A 13779-nucleotide genomic window follows, 5' to 3' on the forward strand; every position below is an offset into this window, starting at 1 on the left:
TGTTCTTTGGAGATAATGGGCTGAAGTTTTGCTTCTCTGAATAGGTCACATAGTAGGGGTATGAGTTCTCTATTCAGGACAAGAAAGGAGCTTGCTTAATGGTTGCTGAATTGTTCATTAACTAACACACTTTTTAAAGTGACTGCACAAGACTATCACTGAAATCTATTTAAGCTTATTTTATTTAAGTGTTGTGCTGTGTTCAAGATGTTATGAAGGTATCAAGTACTTAAAGCCACATGCAAGTTGTACAAAAAACAGCCTTAAGAAGGTTTAAAATCTGGGCTCTTCCAAAGTGAATGTAAAATACTCATGTTTTTTAGGAAGGGTGAGACACCACCCACTGACCAGATGTTCCTTTGAAGTTGCCAGTAATTTCTTCACCTGATAGAGGTTCAGTTCATGAAATACAATTTTCACCCTTTAGAACAATTCTTTCTCTCAGCTAATAATGAAACTAATTAATTACTCAGTATTTGAGAGAAGTATCTGTAACATACTTGTATTTGCCTTAGCCTCTTTTGCAAATTACTAGATTTTGTTCAAGCATTCCTATGCTTAAATGAGATACATCTGTATGTGGGGAACTTTGGTATGTACTAATGCTAACCTATGTATTTTATAACACACACACATATAAGAATAAAAAATGTTTATTAAAATAGTTATGAGGTCATTTAACTCACTTTTCACTCTAAATTTTAGTTATCTTGCAGACAAAACAAAAGTAGCTTTGTGTGGATTCTTTTACATGTTTAAACTTCTTTTTCTCTTTTACTTTTTTTTGTTTTTAACACAAGCAGGGTATTTTCCTCCCATTTTTGAACACGTGGCTTTTACTCATCCACATGATCTTGAAAGTATTCATCCACAAGAGCAGATTTATCTTCTTCGCATTCCTGCCAAAAAGAAAACAAAAAAGGTAGAACCTGACTTTTCCCTAGTGGCTCTTGTACATTGTCTGTTCTGTGATGCTTTATTTTAGAAACCACAACAGGAACAATCTCTAATGGTTCCATAGAATATGCAGCACAACTTTCTGAAAAGCAATCTGTTTCTAGAGCTATCGAAATTGTATAGGTCAAAATCTAGATCCAGGTATTCTGCATACTTAAGAGTACAAAACTGAATTAAAAAATGGAATAAAAGCACTGGACTTGTTCCTTAGGATTTATGAGCTGAATAATAAAACTAGACCGGGCTTGGAACAGATTTTAACACAGCAGTCTTCTATCACGTATTTTACACGATAGATTAGGAATAAATTCTATGTCTCATATACAACACATGGGTTCAACATAGGAATTATCAGGGCAGTCTGAACAGTCATGCAGGAAGAAATCATAGTGATCTTAATGGTCCTTTCTGACCTTTGAAGTTTAAAATGCCATTATTTTTGAAAACCAAAGCATTACTTTTAAACACAACCATTTGATCAGTCTGCATATGCAAGATGATATTAAAGAATTTTACTTTTGTAATTGTAAATTAACACAATGTAAGCATTGTCACTAAAAGACAATAGCTTATTTTGAACCATACTAAGACAATAATTTATTAGCAAGGCAAAGAACATATTTATATTACAACTGATGTTACGGATCCTTTTTAAATTTTCATCTTACCATCAGAAGTACCTTACCTTTGGTTCTTTAAATTCAAGATCTTCTCCATACTGAATGGTGAAGTCTATGTGCTGCAGAACTATATTTATACTTTCTTCATCAGAGCGATCAAAAGGTAGAAATCGAACCATACCATAGTCATCAATCTAGAGAAAGGATTCAAAGGGCATTAGTAAGAAAACGCGGTAAATTAGTTCCCAATCACTCTAAGCCCCTTCCTTAAACCAAACTTAAATATTCCTTGTCTGGACTGCTAAAATACCATTTAAATCCCTGCTGCAAACCAGTGGCAATTCCCCACTCAGAACCCCTGGCTATCAGTCCTAATTTCTACACAGTAGCTAAACCTGCTCTCCAAAATTGCTAACAGAACAGAATTCACAGGAAACTTATTGGCTACAATCCAAATATTAGTATCAAGAATCTTATGCTAATCTGAAAAAAATCAAAAGCTGAGTTAAAACAGGCAAAAAGTAAAATGCTCAAGTGCCGGAGAATCTTTGAGATCCTGGCTTTATTAATTAAGTCTGGTAGGTAAATACATAGTTTTGGGGTGAGGAGGGGAGAATTATTATAGTACATACAGTATGTATAACAGCAATGAAGTCAGCAACCATACAGTATGGTTTATAAATACAGGACTGAATTTAAGGGTACTCGTTAAAAAGCAATATACCTACCAATCCACATATAGATTTAGTCAGCTTTTTAAACATTTTGCTTTTCAATATATTTGTAGAATCTTCAATCATAGAATACATATCTGGATCTAAGTACCTGGGAAGAAATAAAGCCATCATTAACACTGAAAGAATCCTTGGCCACAGAGCAAATGAATCATTGTACTTTGAGATAGCTACCAAAACCATTTATCATTCTGTGATCTGAATAAACTAACTTCCTATCAGGAGAACTTAAAATGTTTAAAAACAGTTTTTGTAAGTATTTGAATGTCTCAGATTACAACTGCTAGTAGAAACAACTGAAGTGGTTTTTATTTTCTTTTTGCTAATATACTTGTATACTCAAGAAAGCTTTGAGGAAGACCACGGGGAAAAACTTTTAATTTTGTAATTTTAGCACAAATGTAAAAGTAACACATAAGTAATTCAGTATGTTCAGTATCAAAAAAACTGACAGAATCACCTCTGGTTTAGGTTTTGAAGTACAGTACCCTGGAATGTCATTCAGAATGACATAAGTGATTCAAGATAATTATTTACAGAAAAATCCAGAGACATGTACAAACATGGAGCTAGCCTTTTGTCTCTGACTAAATTGTAAGCATCTGGTCCAGACTTAAAGACTATGTTCAATATAAAACAAATGCATCTTCTCCATTCCAAAAGTATGTTTTAACTTTGGGAAACATTTTGAGTGAAGTTCACCTCCAGATATTACACTACAGAGTAAGTAATTTTTTTTGGAACTTACTTTTCTATTTCCTTCTTGGCCTTCTTGCTCAGCAAATCCATTTTGGTCATGATGTTAATCTGTGGAATCTCTAACGATATCATTGCACTGAGTGCTGCCAGAATTCCAGAGATAAACTTAAGGAATATGAAAAATGATGTAGTTAAGTACAGAAAAAAAATACAAAACGTGCAGGACACTCTACCACAGACCAAATCTAGTGAATATATGAAACATGGACACGAGGCCAAGTGGGGAGTCCTTATCTCTGTTGGAAAAGGGAGGTGCGGAGCTTCCCATCTCCCATCTTATTTCCAGAGCTTCAAATCTGGATCTGCCACTGAAAAGGCCATTACAAAACACAAAGCCCATCTCGGAATTCTTACTGCTAGACAGGGAAAGTGGTCTGCTCTCTCTCCAGATCTGAGAAGGCTCTCAGAATCACAGAATTTAGGTTGGAAGGGACTTTTAGAAGTTATCTGGTTCATACAACTGCTCAAACCAGAGCCAGCTTCAAAGTCAGATCAGGTTGCTCAGGGGTTTTGCCTAGTCAAGTTTTGAGTAACTCCATGAATGTACACTACACAATCTCTCTGTGCCCCTGTTCCAGCCTGACCACTCTCGCAGTGCTGGATTTTTTTCTTTACATCCAACTGGAATTTTCTTTGCTGCAACCTGTGTGCCGAGGCAGCTGAAGACAGCAATCAGCCCTCCCCCAGCCTAGCGTTCTTCCCTCTGGGGTAAACAAACCTAGCTCCCTAAATTGCTCAGATTTCCTGTTCTTTATCAATCTTAACTCTTACAACAGATTTCAAATGGATACCTTAAAAGATTCCACCATAAACTGAGAATCCACAAGAAAAACTCCACAGACGCGGAATTCCCACTGCTGAAGCTGCTCCACCAGCTGTTTCATCACTGGCAGATGTGTATAGAGTTCGATCTGACCTAGGGCACACTTAGGATATTAGTATGCAGAAGTGTGAAGCTAACAGGAACAGTTCACAGTTATCAATTACATAGATAGGGCTGCTGCACTTAATATAAATAAAAGCTGATAAAGAAAGTATGCTCCTTCTTTTCAGACAACTCTGACTGTATTTGGGTGAACTTATACTGGTGAAGCAGAAAAGAAATAAAAGGGTTTTCCTCTTCCCTTGACCTCCAGTGAGCGTTAGTTAGCAGTTGCCATAGTGTTCCCACGCCATATGATGCTGTCAGATGTCAGTGCAGTTGCCCAGACTAGCCTGGGACCAAGTTCACTTCTGAAACATCTGAAAGTGACTCTGACAACTGTTAATAATGCAAACAAATTATTACAACCAACAAAACAGTAGTACTGCAAATTTCATATTGCACATGAAGAATGATACCAAAACATTGACTTTTGTTTACCTGGGCAATCAAACAATATATAGTCATCCTCCACATGCCCAAGGCTTTCCTCTAGCCAGTTAAAGTTATTGGCAAAGTATTCCATGCAAAACACCAAGCCGCCATTGGGACCAAACCTTAAGGATTCATCTTCCATGACGTCGTCCACTTCGATTAACTCACGGATGTCTGGAACAACGAGGCGGTTTTAGTGCCGTTCGCTTACAGCAATGCCCAAGGGTGACCGCAGGCAGCCTCCCGCAGCTCCCGCCGCTCACCTGCCATGACGGGGTAGCTGAAGAGCTCGGCCGCCGGGTCCAGGTTGACCACCTGCACGGCGCGGCCCAGCGCCTCGCAGTGCTGCACCATGGTGGCGCAGTACGTGCTCTGCAAGGCACACGCAGGCCGTCAGGGACCGACCGACCGACCGACCGCGCCGCTGTCGCCTCCCCGCCGCCTCCCGCCCTCCGGCCTCACCTTCCCGCTCCCCGCCGGGCCCATCACCAGCTGCGCGTACCGCGGCATGGCGGCGGGCGGGCCTGCGGCCTCCCCGCGAGGGCGAAACGGCGGCAACTGGCCGCTCCGGCGCCCCGTAGCTCGCCTGGTCACGCGCCCCGGGTAGCCTATGGCTCGCACGCTTGAGACAGCGGGGGCTCAAACCGCGCACCGACACGCCCCTCCCCGTCACGCCCCTCCCCGTCACGCCCCTCCCCGTCACGCCCCTCCCCGTCACGCCCCTCCCCGTCACGCCCCTCCCCGTCACGCCCCTCCCCGTCACGCCGCGCGGTCTCTGGCGGCGCGCGGTTCTCGCGAGAGGGCGGCGGCGCTGGTGAAGGCGCACGTGCCGCGCGGTGTGTGGGAGCCGCCGCCGGAGGAGGAGGAGGAGGAGGAGCCGCCGCCCCCCCCCCGGCCACCGCCGCGGCCTGCGGGGCCTCCCGGGTAACGCCACGCCGCTGCCGCCTCTGGGCTCCCCCGCCCCTTTCTGTGGGAGCCGCTCTCCGCCGCCGCCGCCCCGTCCCAGCGGCGGGCGGCCTGCCCCGGCGTCCCGCCTGCGGGCGGGCGGCCTCTCCCCCCCCCCCCCTTCCCACGGCTACCAGCATCCCTCCCTCAGCTCCGACACCCTCCCTCTCCTCCGGTGCCGCGGCTCTGCCTCCCCTGGCAGTGACTCCTTCGCCTCTCGTACCTCAGCATCCTCCCCCCGCAGGTACCCGGCGCCCTCCTTTCCCGCAGCCCCGGCACCCTCCCCGCACTGCGAGCCCGCCCCTCCTCAGGTACCCGGCGCCCTCCTTTCCCTCAGCTCTGTCCCCCACATCCCGCCACGTCTGTGATCCCCATCAGGTCTGGTTCCCCCCGACCAGCCCCCGCTTTTACCCCCTGCTACCCAGCACCCTCCCTCCCCCATTTGGCATCTCCATCTCCAGCATCCTTCCCCTCACTACGACCGTCTACCGCTTTTCCCTGAGGTCCCCCTGCCGCGAACCCCACCACCTCTGGGGCCCTGGCGTTTTCCCTCAGCTCTCTTCATTGCCCAGGCACAGCTTGTACAGCGTCCTGACTCTGACTCTTCCACACACATAGCCTGCTTGCTCCCATGATCCTGGGGGACTTACGCATTGCAAACTCCTTCCCTGTTGACTCCTATTTTCTAAGCCCCTTGCCCGAGAATGTGTGCATGTAAACCATTGTTAAATGTATTAGTGGGTCAAGTTTGGTTTGCTTGTTTTGTGGTGTTTGGTTTTTTTTGCCAGTGTCCTGGGATCAGCTTGTAATCCTTTAGATGCTGATCTAAATGACCCCTTTTCTTTGCTAGTATAGTGGTGGTACCTCCCCCCACTCCCCCAGTGCACCTGCTGTTCATATGCCACCGATTTAGCATGATACTTCACATTTTGCTTAACCCAGTGTGTTCTGTAATTCCACGTGGTGTTGTCGCAGATCTTTCTTCATTTCACACAGCATTTTGTGGCACTTCGGGGTTTTTCCCCATATGTGCTAGAATTCCATACTGCTTGGTATTTTTTGCAGCCATTTTCCCCATATTTTTTCATTATTTCCTGACCTCTTTTTTTCTTTCTTTTTTTTTTTGCTCTTCTTACGATTGTACCTATTTTCTCTGGGATTCATCAGTCTTTGGGATCCTTGTTGAGTTGGGAAAGATGTGAATAACTTTAACCCAGAACTTAGGTCCTGATTCTTTCGTTCTGTGATCTCCAGGCTTGTGACATGGCCACAGATGTAGCTGAGCCTGTGGTCCCTGACTGCAGAGGAGACGTAAGGAGCGGTGCCAGGTCAGATGCCGACTATCCTCTTCGGGTTCTCTACTGCGGAGGCAAGTGCTGAAGGGGCAGTTGTCCACGATTCTTACAATGTGCTGTTTGTGAGGGCAGCCTAGCAGAAAGAATGAAAGAATCAGAGATTTTCTTTTGGTCAGCTTTTATTGAGAAGCTAGACCATGATCAGCTTGACCTTTCTGATCATCTTTCTGAAATGGCTTGTGTTGTGTATTTTACCTAAAGCATTTTTGGTGAAATGTAGGGGTCTTCCCTCTGAGAGATGGAGGTACTGACAGCATTCTGTGTGTAAAAGAAGTGAGAGTGGTGCTCAGATTGTGAACTGTTGAGCAGAGATCTTTTCCTGCAGAAAGCGAGTAAAGCCTTTAGCACAGAAGAGGCCTCTGAGCTTTAGTATGACAATAAGAAATAAAGTTAGAATTCATTAAAGTAATTTTTACACTGTGTTTAGAATTATTCTTTACTCATTACATTTGTAGTTACGTGGATGAAATTTAAAGGGAAGTAAGTAATCTTGACAGGTATGTTTTTTAGATAGATATGTTATTTTGCTTTGGGCTTGAATACAGTTGCAGGGGATTAGGAAATAATCCCTGTTGTGCGTGAAAGTCTGCAGAATTGGTTTGGGTCTGTTCTGGGGCCCAGCCCCTCTTCTGGACATTGGCAGCTCTTGGAAAAAGAAAAGCTAACCAAATCACATGGTAATTTATTAGGTATATCTTTTGCCTCAGGTAGAACTGGTGTTTCTTTCTGTAACTTTTCCCAAAGCTGTAGGCATCTCCTTCCCTTCCTTCATTGACTGGGTGCTCTTGCTGGGATAGTTTTATCCTAATGCAGAGTGTGTGAGCAAATGACTACTGAGAAAAAAATTAAAATGTGGAGTGGTATCAATAAAGTAATCTGAGTCAATGTGTGGTTATAACCAGAAGTTATGACATAAGAAGTCATCCCTAACTTTAAAATACCATTTTGAATTTAATGCTAAGGCTGTAAGTAAAGAACTTATTTTTGTAATCTTTTCTTTTTTTTTTTTTCCCCCCTCCCTTCTTTCTCCAGTCTGTTCATTGCCAACAGAGGTGAGTTAATTTTTTTGTTGTCCGAGTTTCTTCTTTCTGTCCTGTGATTACAGACTATGATCATCCTTTCTGATCTTTTCTGGCTTTTCTTAATTGTGGCAGTTCTGTGCTTCAGCCAGTGTCATCTTTAGGATGACACGAGGTTTTTTATGTGCTAGTATAATATTCGTATTCAGTCATCTTAAGGAGAAGTGGCTGAGCTGAATAGCAAATATATTTTGATTCATTGATACCAAATTCACGTCACCTTTCTTCTCTAGTACTGCGAATATATGCCTGATGTGACTAAATGCAGACAATGGTTAGAAAAGAATTTTCCAGATGAGTTTGCAAAACTTACAGTAGGTAAGAATCTTTTCTATTTTCTAACTGGTATGTGCCCTTAGACATACTCAGAAATCTTTGAGCTTGTCCAGTTCTCATCTCTTCCCTTTTCCTGCTGTATCAAATGTGAAAGTTAATAATTTTCTTAGGAGTCTACCATGCTTTTGGTTGCTGTGAAAATGTGCTTGATAGTGTCAGAAAACACTGAATGAACAATGTGTAATTTCAGTAATAACGTTTGAGCTTTCTTAAGGTTCCTGCTGTAACCAGTCATCCATGTACTTGTTTCCCATCAAAGTTAGTTTACTTGATTTTATGTCTGTCCAGTCTACTGTGGATGGCTGGAGTAAAGGTCATTAGTAATAGGGAACTTGTTGATTTGCATTTGGAATTTCAATATTAACACTATCATAAATTTCTGTCTTTCTGTGGAAATTATGTGAAGAGGCTGTATTGAAATTGTAACTATCTTTGAGCTAAGGCTTTTCTGAAGTCTAATTTGCATAAGTACTATAATGAAGATGTAACACGCATCAGTCAAGGGCCTGCTGCACTTAAGCACAGAGTTTACGGATTTAGCAAAATACCACTGTACCTTACTTCCTGTTCCTGTAAGGCTGTGGTTGTCTGACCACTAATTTTGTTCTCTTTCCTCTCCCCACTCCTTTCTGATGCATTTAAGAAAATTCACCTAAACAGGAAGCTGGGGTTGGAGAAGGCCAAGGAACTGCAGGAGAAGAAGAAGAGAAGAAGAAGCAAAAGAGAGGCAAGGTCTAAATAGTCGATTGCGGTACTGACATATAAGCAGTTTGGGGCATCCCTTTCTCACTGCTGGTCTGGACTATGGCATGGATTTCTTGTGTTTTGGTTGTTAGCTACGCTTTGACTCTGCACAAAACATACCAAATATCTTTCTTCCAGTGGTAGCAGAGTTGGTGTGGTGATATATGCTGATGAAAGAATTGGATAGTAGGAATAGCAAGTGAAAGGTGACCCGCATCATGTGTCTCATTGTTCCTGTCATTGCTGTTGTACTTACTTAGGGAGTAATTCTTCTAGACCTAAAATCAGCTGGCATGCCTCCCGGAATACTTGTTTCTGCCCTGTTTAACAGCAGTTTATAGGTTGCTTGCAGAGTAGAACAAAGACTGCTTTCCTCCATTAATGCCTTATGACACTGCTTTTGCCTTTTTTCCTTCCACCCGTCCTCTGTATTCACGTAACAGGATTTGGTTTTATGCTTTTAACACTATGACCTATGTCTCCTTTAACAGCTATGTCTCTTCCCAGCAATACTAATGAAAAACATTTTCAAAAACCAACTTTGGAAGATATAAAATATATGCAACAATTTAAACACAGTTTTATCTTCTATTGTTGGAGTTCTTTCTGTTTAATTAATGAACATACTTACCACTATAAATCAGAATGCTGGGGTTGTTAACATGCATTTGCCTGTGGAGTGTCGGTGGTGTCTGTAGTGCTTCGGAAATTATGGTTAATAGCCCAGTAAGATTCAGATTTTAAGCCACATATCACTGCAGATGTTTTATTTTTGTGTCTGTCTTGGTAACCAGTTATGTTTACCTTGTCAGTAGGCTATGTGTAGTGACAACAGTAATTTATGTTCTGTAGCTTGGATGCTTTTCCCAGAGACTTCAGGAGATTTTCTTTCAACATTAGTTTATTGTGTGGGGTGGTATAGTTAGTTTTCAGTCTGGTTTTTGGTTCAAATAATAGTGTTTAAAATATTTAGGGGTTTTTTTCCTAGAATCTAAAGTTTCATTAAAACTTATGGTATGGTGTTAACTATGATGCTATAAGATTGACCATAAGAGAGAGGGTGAGGAAAAACAAGCGAAAACTTACTAAAACACTGCAGAAATTTACTGAAGAAATTTTAAGACAGAAGTTTACTGTCTTAAATTATTGGATATCAGTTTATAGTAATGTAGAATTGAAAGTTCTGCATGTTAGAGAAGGAAGTAGTCACAAGGGGTTAGTTTGTTTGTCATAAATTCTTTAGGTTTTCATGCTGAGAAGGCTCAAGAACATGAAACTTTGGTTACCCTGGAGTAATTTGATGACTGTATCCAAAGAGAACCGAGATCTTAATCTGACTTAAGAATCCTAATGAGTGGAATATAACTTTTGCATGCTTTACTCAGACTAATAAATGCCTCATATGTGAAGTGTTCCCTCAGGTTGGCCTAGAAACAGACAGTAAGAAAGAAGATGTTAAATCATGTGGAAGTTTGGCAGTGAACTACTGTAGCTGGCTTCTGTTTCAGAGGCGTGATGTTTTGTGCTAGCACGTTCACAGATATATGGTTCATACTGGGGTCTAGAACTTAAATCTGCGGTTTAACTCAGCAGCCTGAGTAGGCATGTCCTCATGGCCTCAGTAAATGGATGTAAGTTGCTTTGCCTCGGACACAAACCCTGAGGATGTTAAACTCATGAAAAACATTAAAGTAACAATTTGTTCCTAGGATTACAGCCAAAGAACAATTCCTGAAGGAGGGGTTAAATGTAGACCAAATGCAGTGATTAGTAAAGTGTGGGGAAAGCCCCTCCCTTTTTTGATACTTGTAGTGGGGTCTGCTATGCAAGCTGTACTTGAATGTACATTTGACGTGTATATTGTTATTTCTTGTAATATTGAGCTTTGATGACGTGGGACCTTTCTTAAATAATAATAAAAAAACCTGAATGTGAGACAATGTACAAGATATATTTTTGTTTACCAACACAGATGGGGAGATAACAGTTTCTTTGTTTATAGGGATGAAATCTGACCTTATATGCTTTTTTCTTTGATTAAGTGTGACATCATTTAACTAATCATGTAACCTTACACTCTGTTTTAAAGGCGGAAGGGGTCAGATAAAACAGAAAAAGAAGACTGTACCACAGAAAGTTACAATAGCTAAAATTCCTAGAGCAAAGAAAAAATATGTCACAAGAGTATGTGGCCTTGCAACGTTTGGTGAGTCGACTTTTGTTATGTGGTTTTTCTTGGTTTTAGATGTGCTTGCCTTTAACCTCATGATATTTCTTCTGATTGTATTACATTGAGTGATCTGCTTCCATCTGTGCGAGGTGAAAGTCCCAAGGTGCTTTTAGCAGTTCCAAAGCATGCGAAAGGTACACTGACTTCCCTCAGTGATAAATCATTGAAATCCTTATTTCCACGGTGTTTGCAAACAAATAGGGTTGCAGGTTTTTTTGAAACAGGTTATAAACATATTTATTTTCAAAAAGATGCTTATTTCCATCAAACTTGTAAATATGTTATTGACAATTAATTTTACCTGTTCTTGAGACTGAGTAAGTAAGGCTTTAACTGCCTTTCTAGTATGACAGTCAAATCATACCAAAGTACACTAACGATGCTGTCCTGCATAGCTTTGGTTTGTCCTGCATAGCTTTGGTTTGTCCTACATAGCTGCAAGCAGCCACTTGGTGTTTATACCTATAACAACATCTTACTTCCCACATTGATCATGAATTCTGTTAAAAAGGTAAGTTTTAACCGTGGTTGTATTAACAAGATATGTTACATATTTCCTGCATGAGCGTATTGTCAATTTTCTTGAGGGATCAGTAATACACACTAGCTTGATCTGAACTGTATCTTCGTGCTGGAAGCCAATCTCAAAAATTGTTGGGATGTGTTTCTAAAGGGAATATACTAAAGCACTTCTATGGAAAAACTTGTTCAATAACTATGGAAGTTACTCAGAACTGGAGGGCCTTTTCAATCAGTTTTGCATGTGCTTTTCTGGTGAGTGTGTGTAGCATAGGCCTGTGTAAACAGAATGCATAGAGGACATTCGGCAATTTTTGTGTTGAAGAGTTTGCTAGATTTGTAGTCAGTTGTTTTGTATGTAAACAACAGACTTTTGCTTTCAATGGAAACTGTAGCAAAGCTTTAACTGTAAACTGCCACTAGTTTTTCAAGAGTTAAAAGAAGATTTTAGTTTTAAACTTGAGAAAATACTTGTATGAAATGACTGTACTTAAAAACTGTCCATTTTCCTGTCAACAGAAATTGATCTTAAGGAAGCACAAAGGTTTTTTGCTCAGAAATTTTCCTGCGGTGCCTCAGTAACAGGAGAAGACGAAATCATCATTCAGGGGGATTTTACAGATGACATTATCGATGTAATCCAGGAGAAGTGGCCTGAGGTAATAAACCCTTTCTTCTGTCAGAACTCCAGTTTCTAGAATAGCCTGTGACTTCCCAATGATTTTGAAAAACGGTTTCATCTTTGGCAGCACGGATGGTTGTGCAGCACAGATTGTTGTGCAAAAATAAAAGACCAGTTGTTGCATTCCCACCTATGAATGACTAGGTTAAGGAGTGATTAAACTTGAAGTCAAATGTTGCTTCTGTCGTCCAAGAAACATTAGCTCTCTAAACATGTAGTGCTGTTACTGTGGTTACTACAGTGAGGAAGGCATGGCAGAATAAGTCCAGCTGTCAAATATCTGTGGCTTCTTTGTGACTGTTTCTTAGTGGTGAATGCCTAAGTATTGTTGCATTGCCATCTTATTTTTCAAAATCTCTTAAAATATTGCAAAATTAGAAAAAAAAAAACCAAAAACAAACCTGAAACAAAAACCACTTGTGCTTCAGGAGAAGAGATTAGCTAATTTTGGGTTGGACTGAAATGTTGATGGTTGAGAGGTTTGGTTGCACTGCTGTAATCACAAGCAGTTTCTTTGACTCTCCCTTTTTCTGGTATTTCTGGTATTGGCGTTCTTTCTGGAATAACTGTCTAGGCCTGTCTTTATTCAGAGCCCCATAGGTTCGGCTGTGTCCTATAGGCACATGTCACTCACGTAGAATTTACAGCAGGGAATCACAGATGGTGCTGTGTATTTCTCTCGCGCTTCATTACATGTACAGTGGTGAATATTGAGTGAGACACGTAAGAAGAAAATATACTTAATATGCTGTGTTTTGGCTTTCTTTTTTTTTTCCTAGGTGGATGATGATAGCATTGAAGATCTTGGAGAAGTCAAGAAGTGATAGTGAAAGACTACCTTTATTTAATTGTATGGTTATAAATGATGTAGCCAAAGTGAGGCTTCTAAATCCATTTGCTCTGCAGTGAAACTGTGGAGAACCCATATCCTTGGCATTTTCACTGTTCTGTATAGGCTGCTTGGGTTTTTTTGTTGTGATATTTGCCAAAGTTAAATTGGGGTTCTATCATGCTTACGCATGAAGTAGATTTAAATAAAATTACTGTTCCTCACTGAACACAGTTTCTGTTTTCTTTACAGCTACTTTCCTTAACAATCTTACAGGCAAATGATAATTTAAGTCATTAACAGATTATTTTTCATTTGCTGTCCCTTCTGCTAAACTTAAGTGAATAATGCATCTTGCTAATGTACAGAAATGCATACCTCTCATCGACCTGCATAAAATCTTAGAAATCAGAATGGGACAAACGTTCTAAGGGTTTGTTAACAAAGGAAAATGAATCCTGAAGCGGTCAGGCAGTTGGACTAGGTGATCGTCGTAGGTACGTGCCAACTGAATAATTTTATTCTGTTAAGTGGAAACACTGAGGAACATGTGAATATGTCTGAACTTTAGCCTGTTTTCATAATTCCAAACGATCTCCTAACCCTGCTGGTCTTCTACGCCTTCTACTCCTG

At 41.1% G+C, this 13779-nt stretch overlaps 2 protein-coding genes across 5 annotated transcripts; one reads left to right on the forward strand and one right to left on the reverse strand.

Annotated features, from left to right (window-relative positions):
- Nucleotides 1–637: 637 nt before the first annotated feature.
- Nucleotides 638–5061, reverse strand: GPN3 (GPN-loop GTPase 3). Of its 2 annotated transcripts, none has more exons than XM_030023853.2 (8): nt 4930–5061; nt 4691–4799; nt 4434–4601; nt 3862–3986; nt 3060–3175; nt 2306–2402; nt 1643–1771; nt 638–899 (listed from the first exon to the last, which is right to left on the reverse strand). In XM_030023853.2, the coding sequence occupies exons 2-8, from the start codon at nt 4779–4781 to the stop codon at nt 837–839; spliced, it is 789 nt and encodes a 262-aa protein (XP_029879713.1). In that variant the 5' UTR covers nt 4782–4799; nt 4930–5061; the 3' UTR covers nt 638–836. The 2 variants fall into 2 exon arrangements, with proteins under 2 accessions (XP_029879713.1, XP_029879712.1); XM_030023852.2 differs by having other exon boundaries at nt 4890–5036.
- Nucleotides 5062–5197: 136 nt separating this feature from the next.
- On the forward strand, nt 5198–13375 carry DENR (density regulated re-initiation and release factor). Of its 3 annotated transcripts, none has more exons than XM_030023854.2 (8): nt 5198–5351; nt 6627–6741; nt 7760–7779; nt 8040–8124; nt 8786–8869; nt 10976–11092; nt 12155–12294; nt 13097–13375. In XM_030023854.2, the coding sequence occupies exons 2-8, from the start codon at nt 6636–6638 to the stop codon at nt 13139–13141; spliced, it is 597 nt and encodes a 198-aa protein (XP_029879714.1). In that variant the 5' UTR covers nt 5198–5351; nt 6627–6635; the 3' UTR covers nt 13142–13375. The 3 variants fall into 3 exon arrangements, with proteins under 3 accessions (XP_029879714.1, XP_029879715.1, XP_040981653.1); XM_030023855.1 differs by lacking the exon at nt 5198–5351 and adding an exon at nt 5485–5616; XM_041125719.1 differs by lacking the exon at nt 5198–5351 and adding an exon at nt 5664–5683.
- Nucleotides 13376–13779: the final 404 nt, after the last annotated feature.

Source organism: Aquila chrysaetos, chromosome 9, assembly GCF_900496995.4.
Source record: "Aquila chrysaetos chrysaetos chromosome 9, bAquChr1.4, whole genome shotgun sequence".
NCBI lineage: Eukaryota > Metazoa > Chordata > Aves > Accipitriformes > Accipitridae > Aquila > Aquila chrysaetos.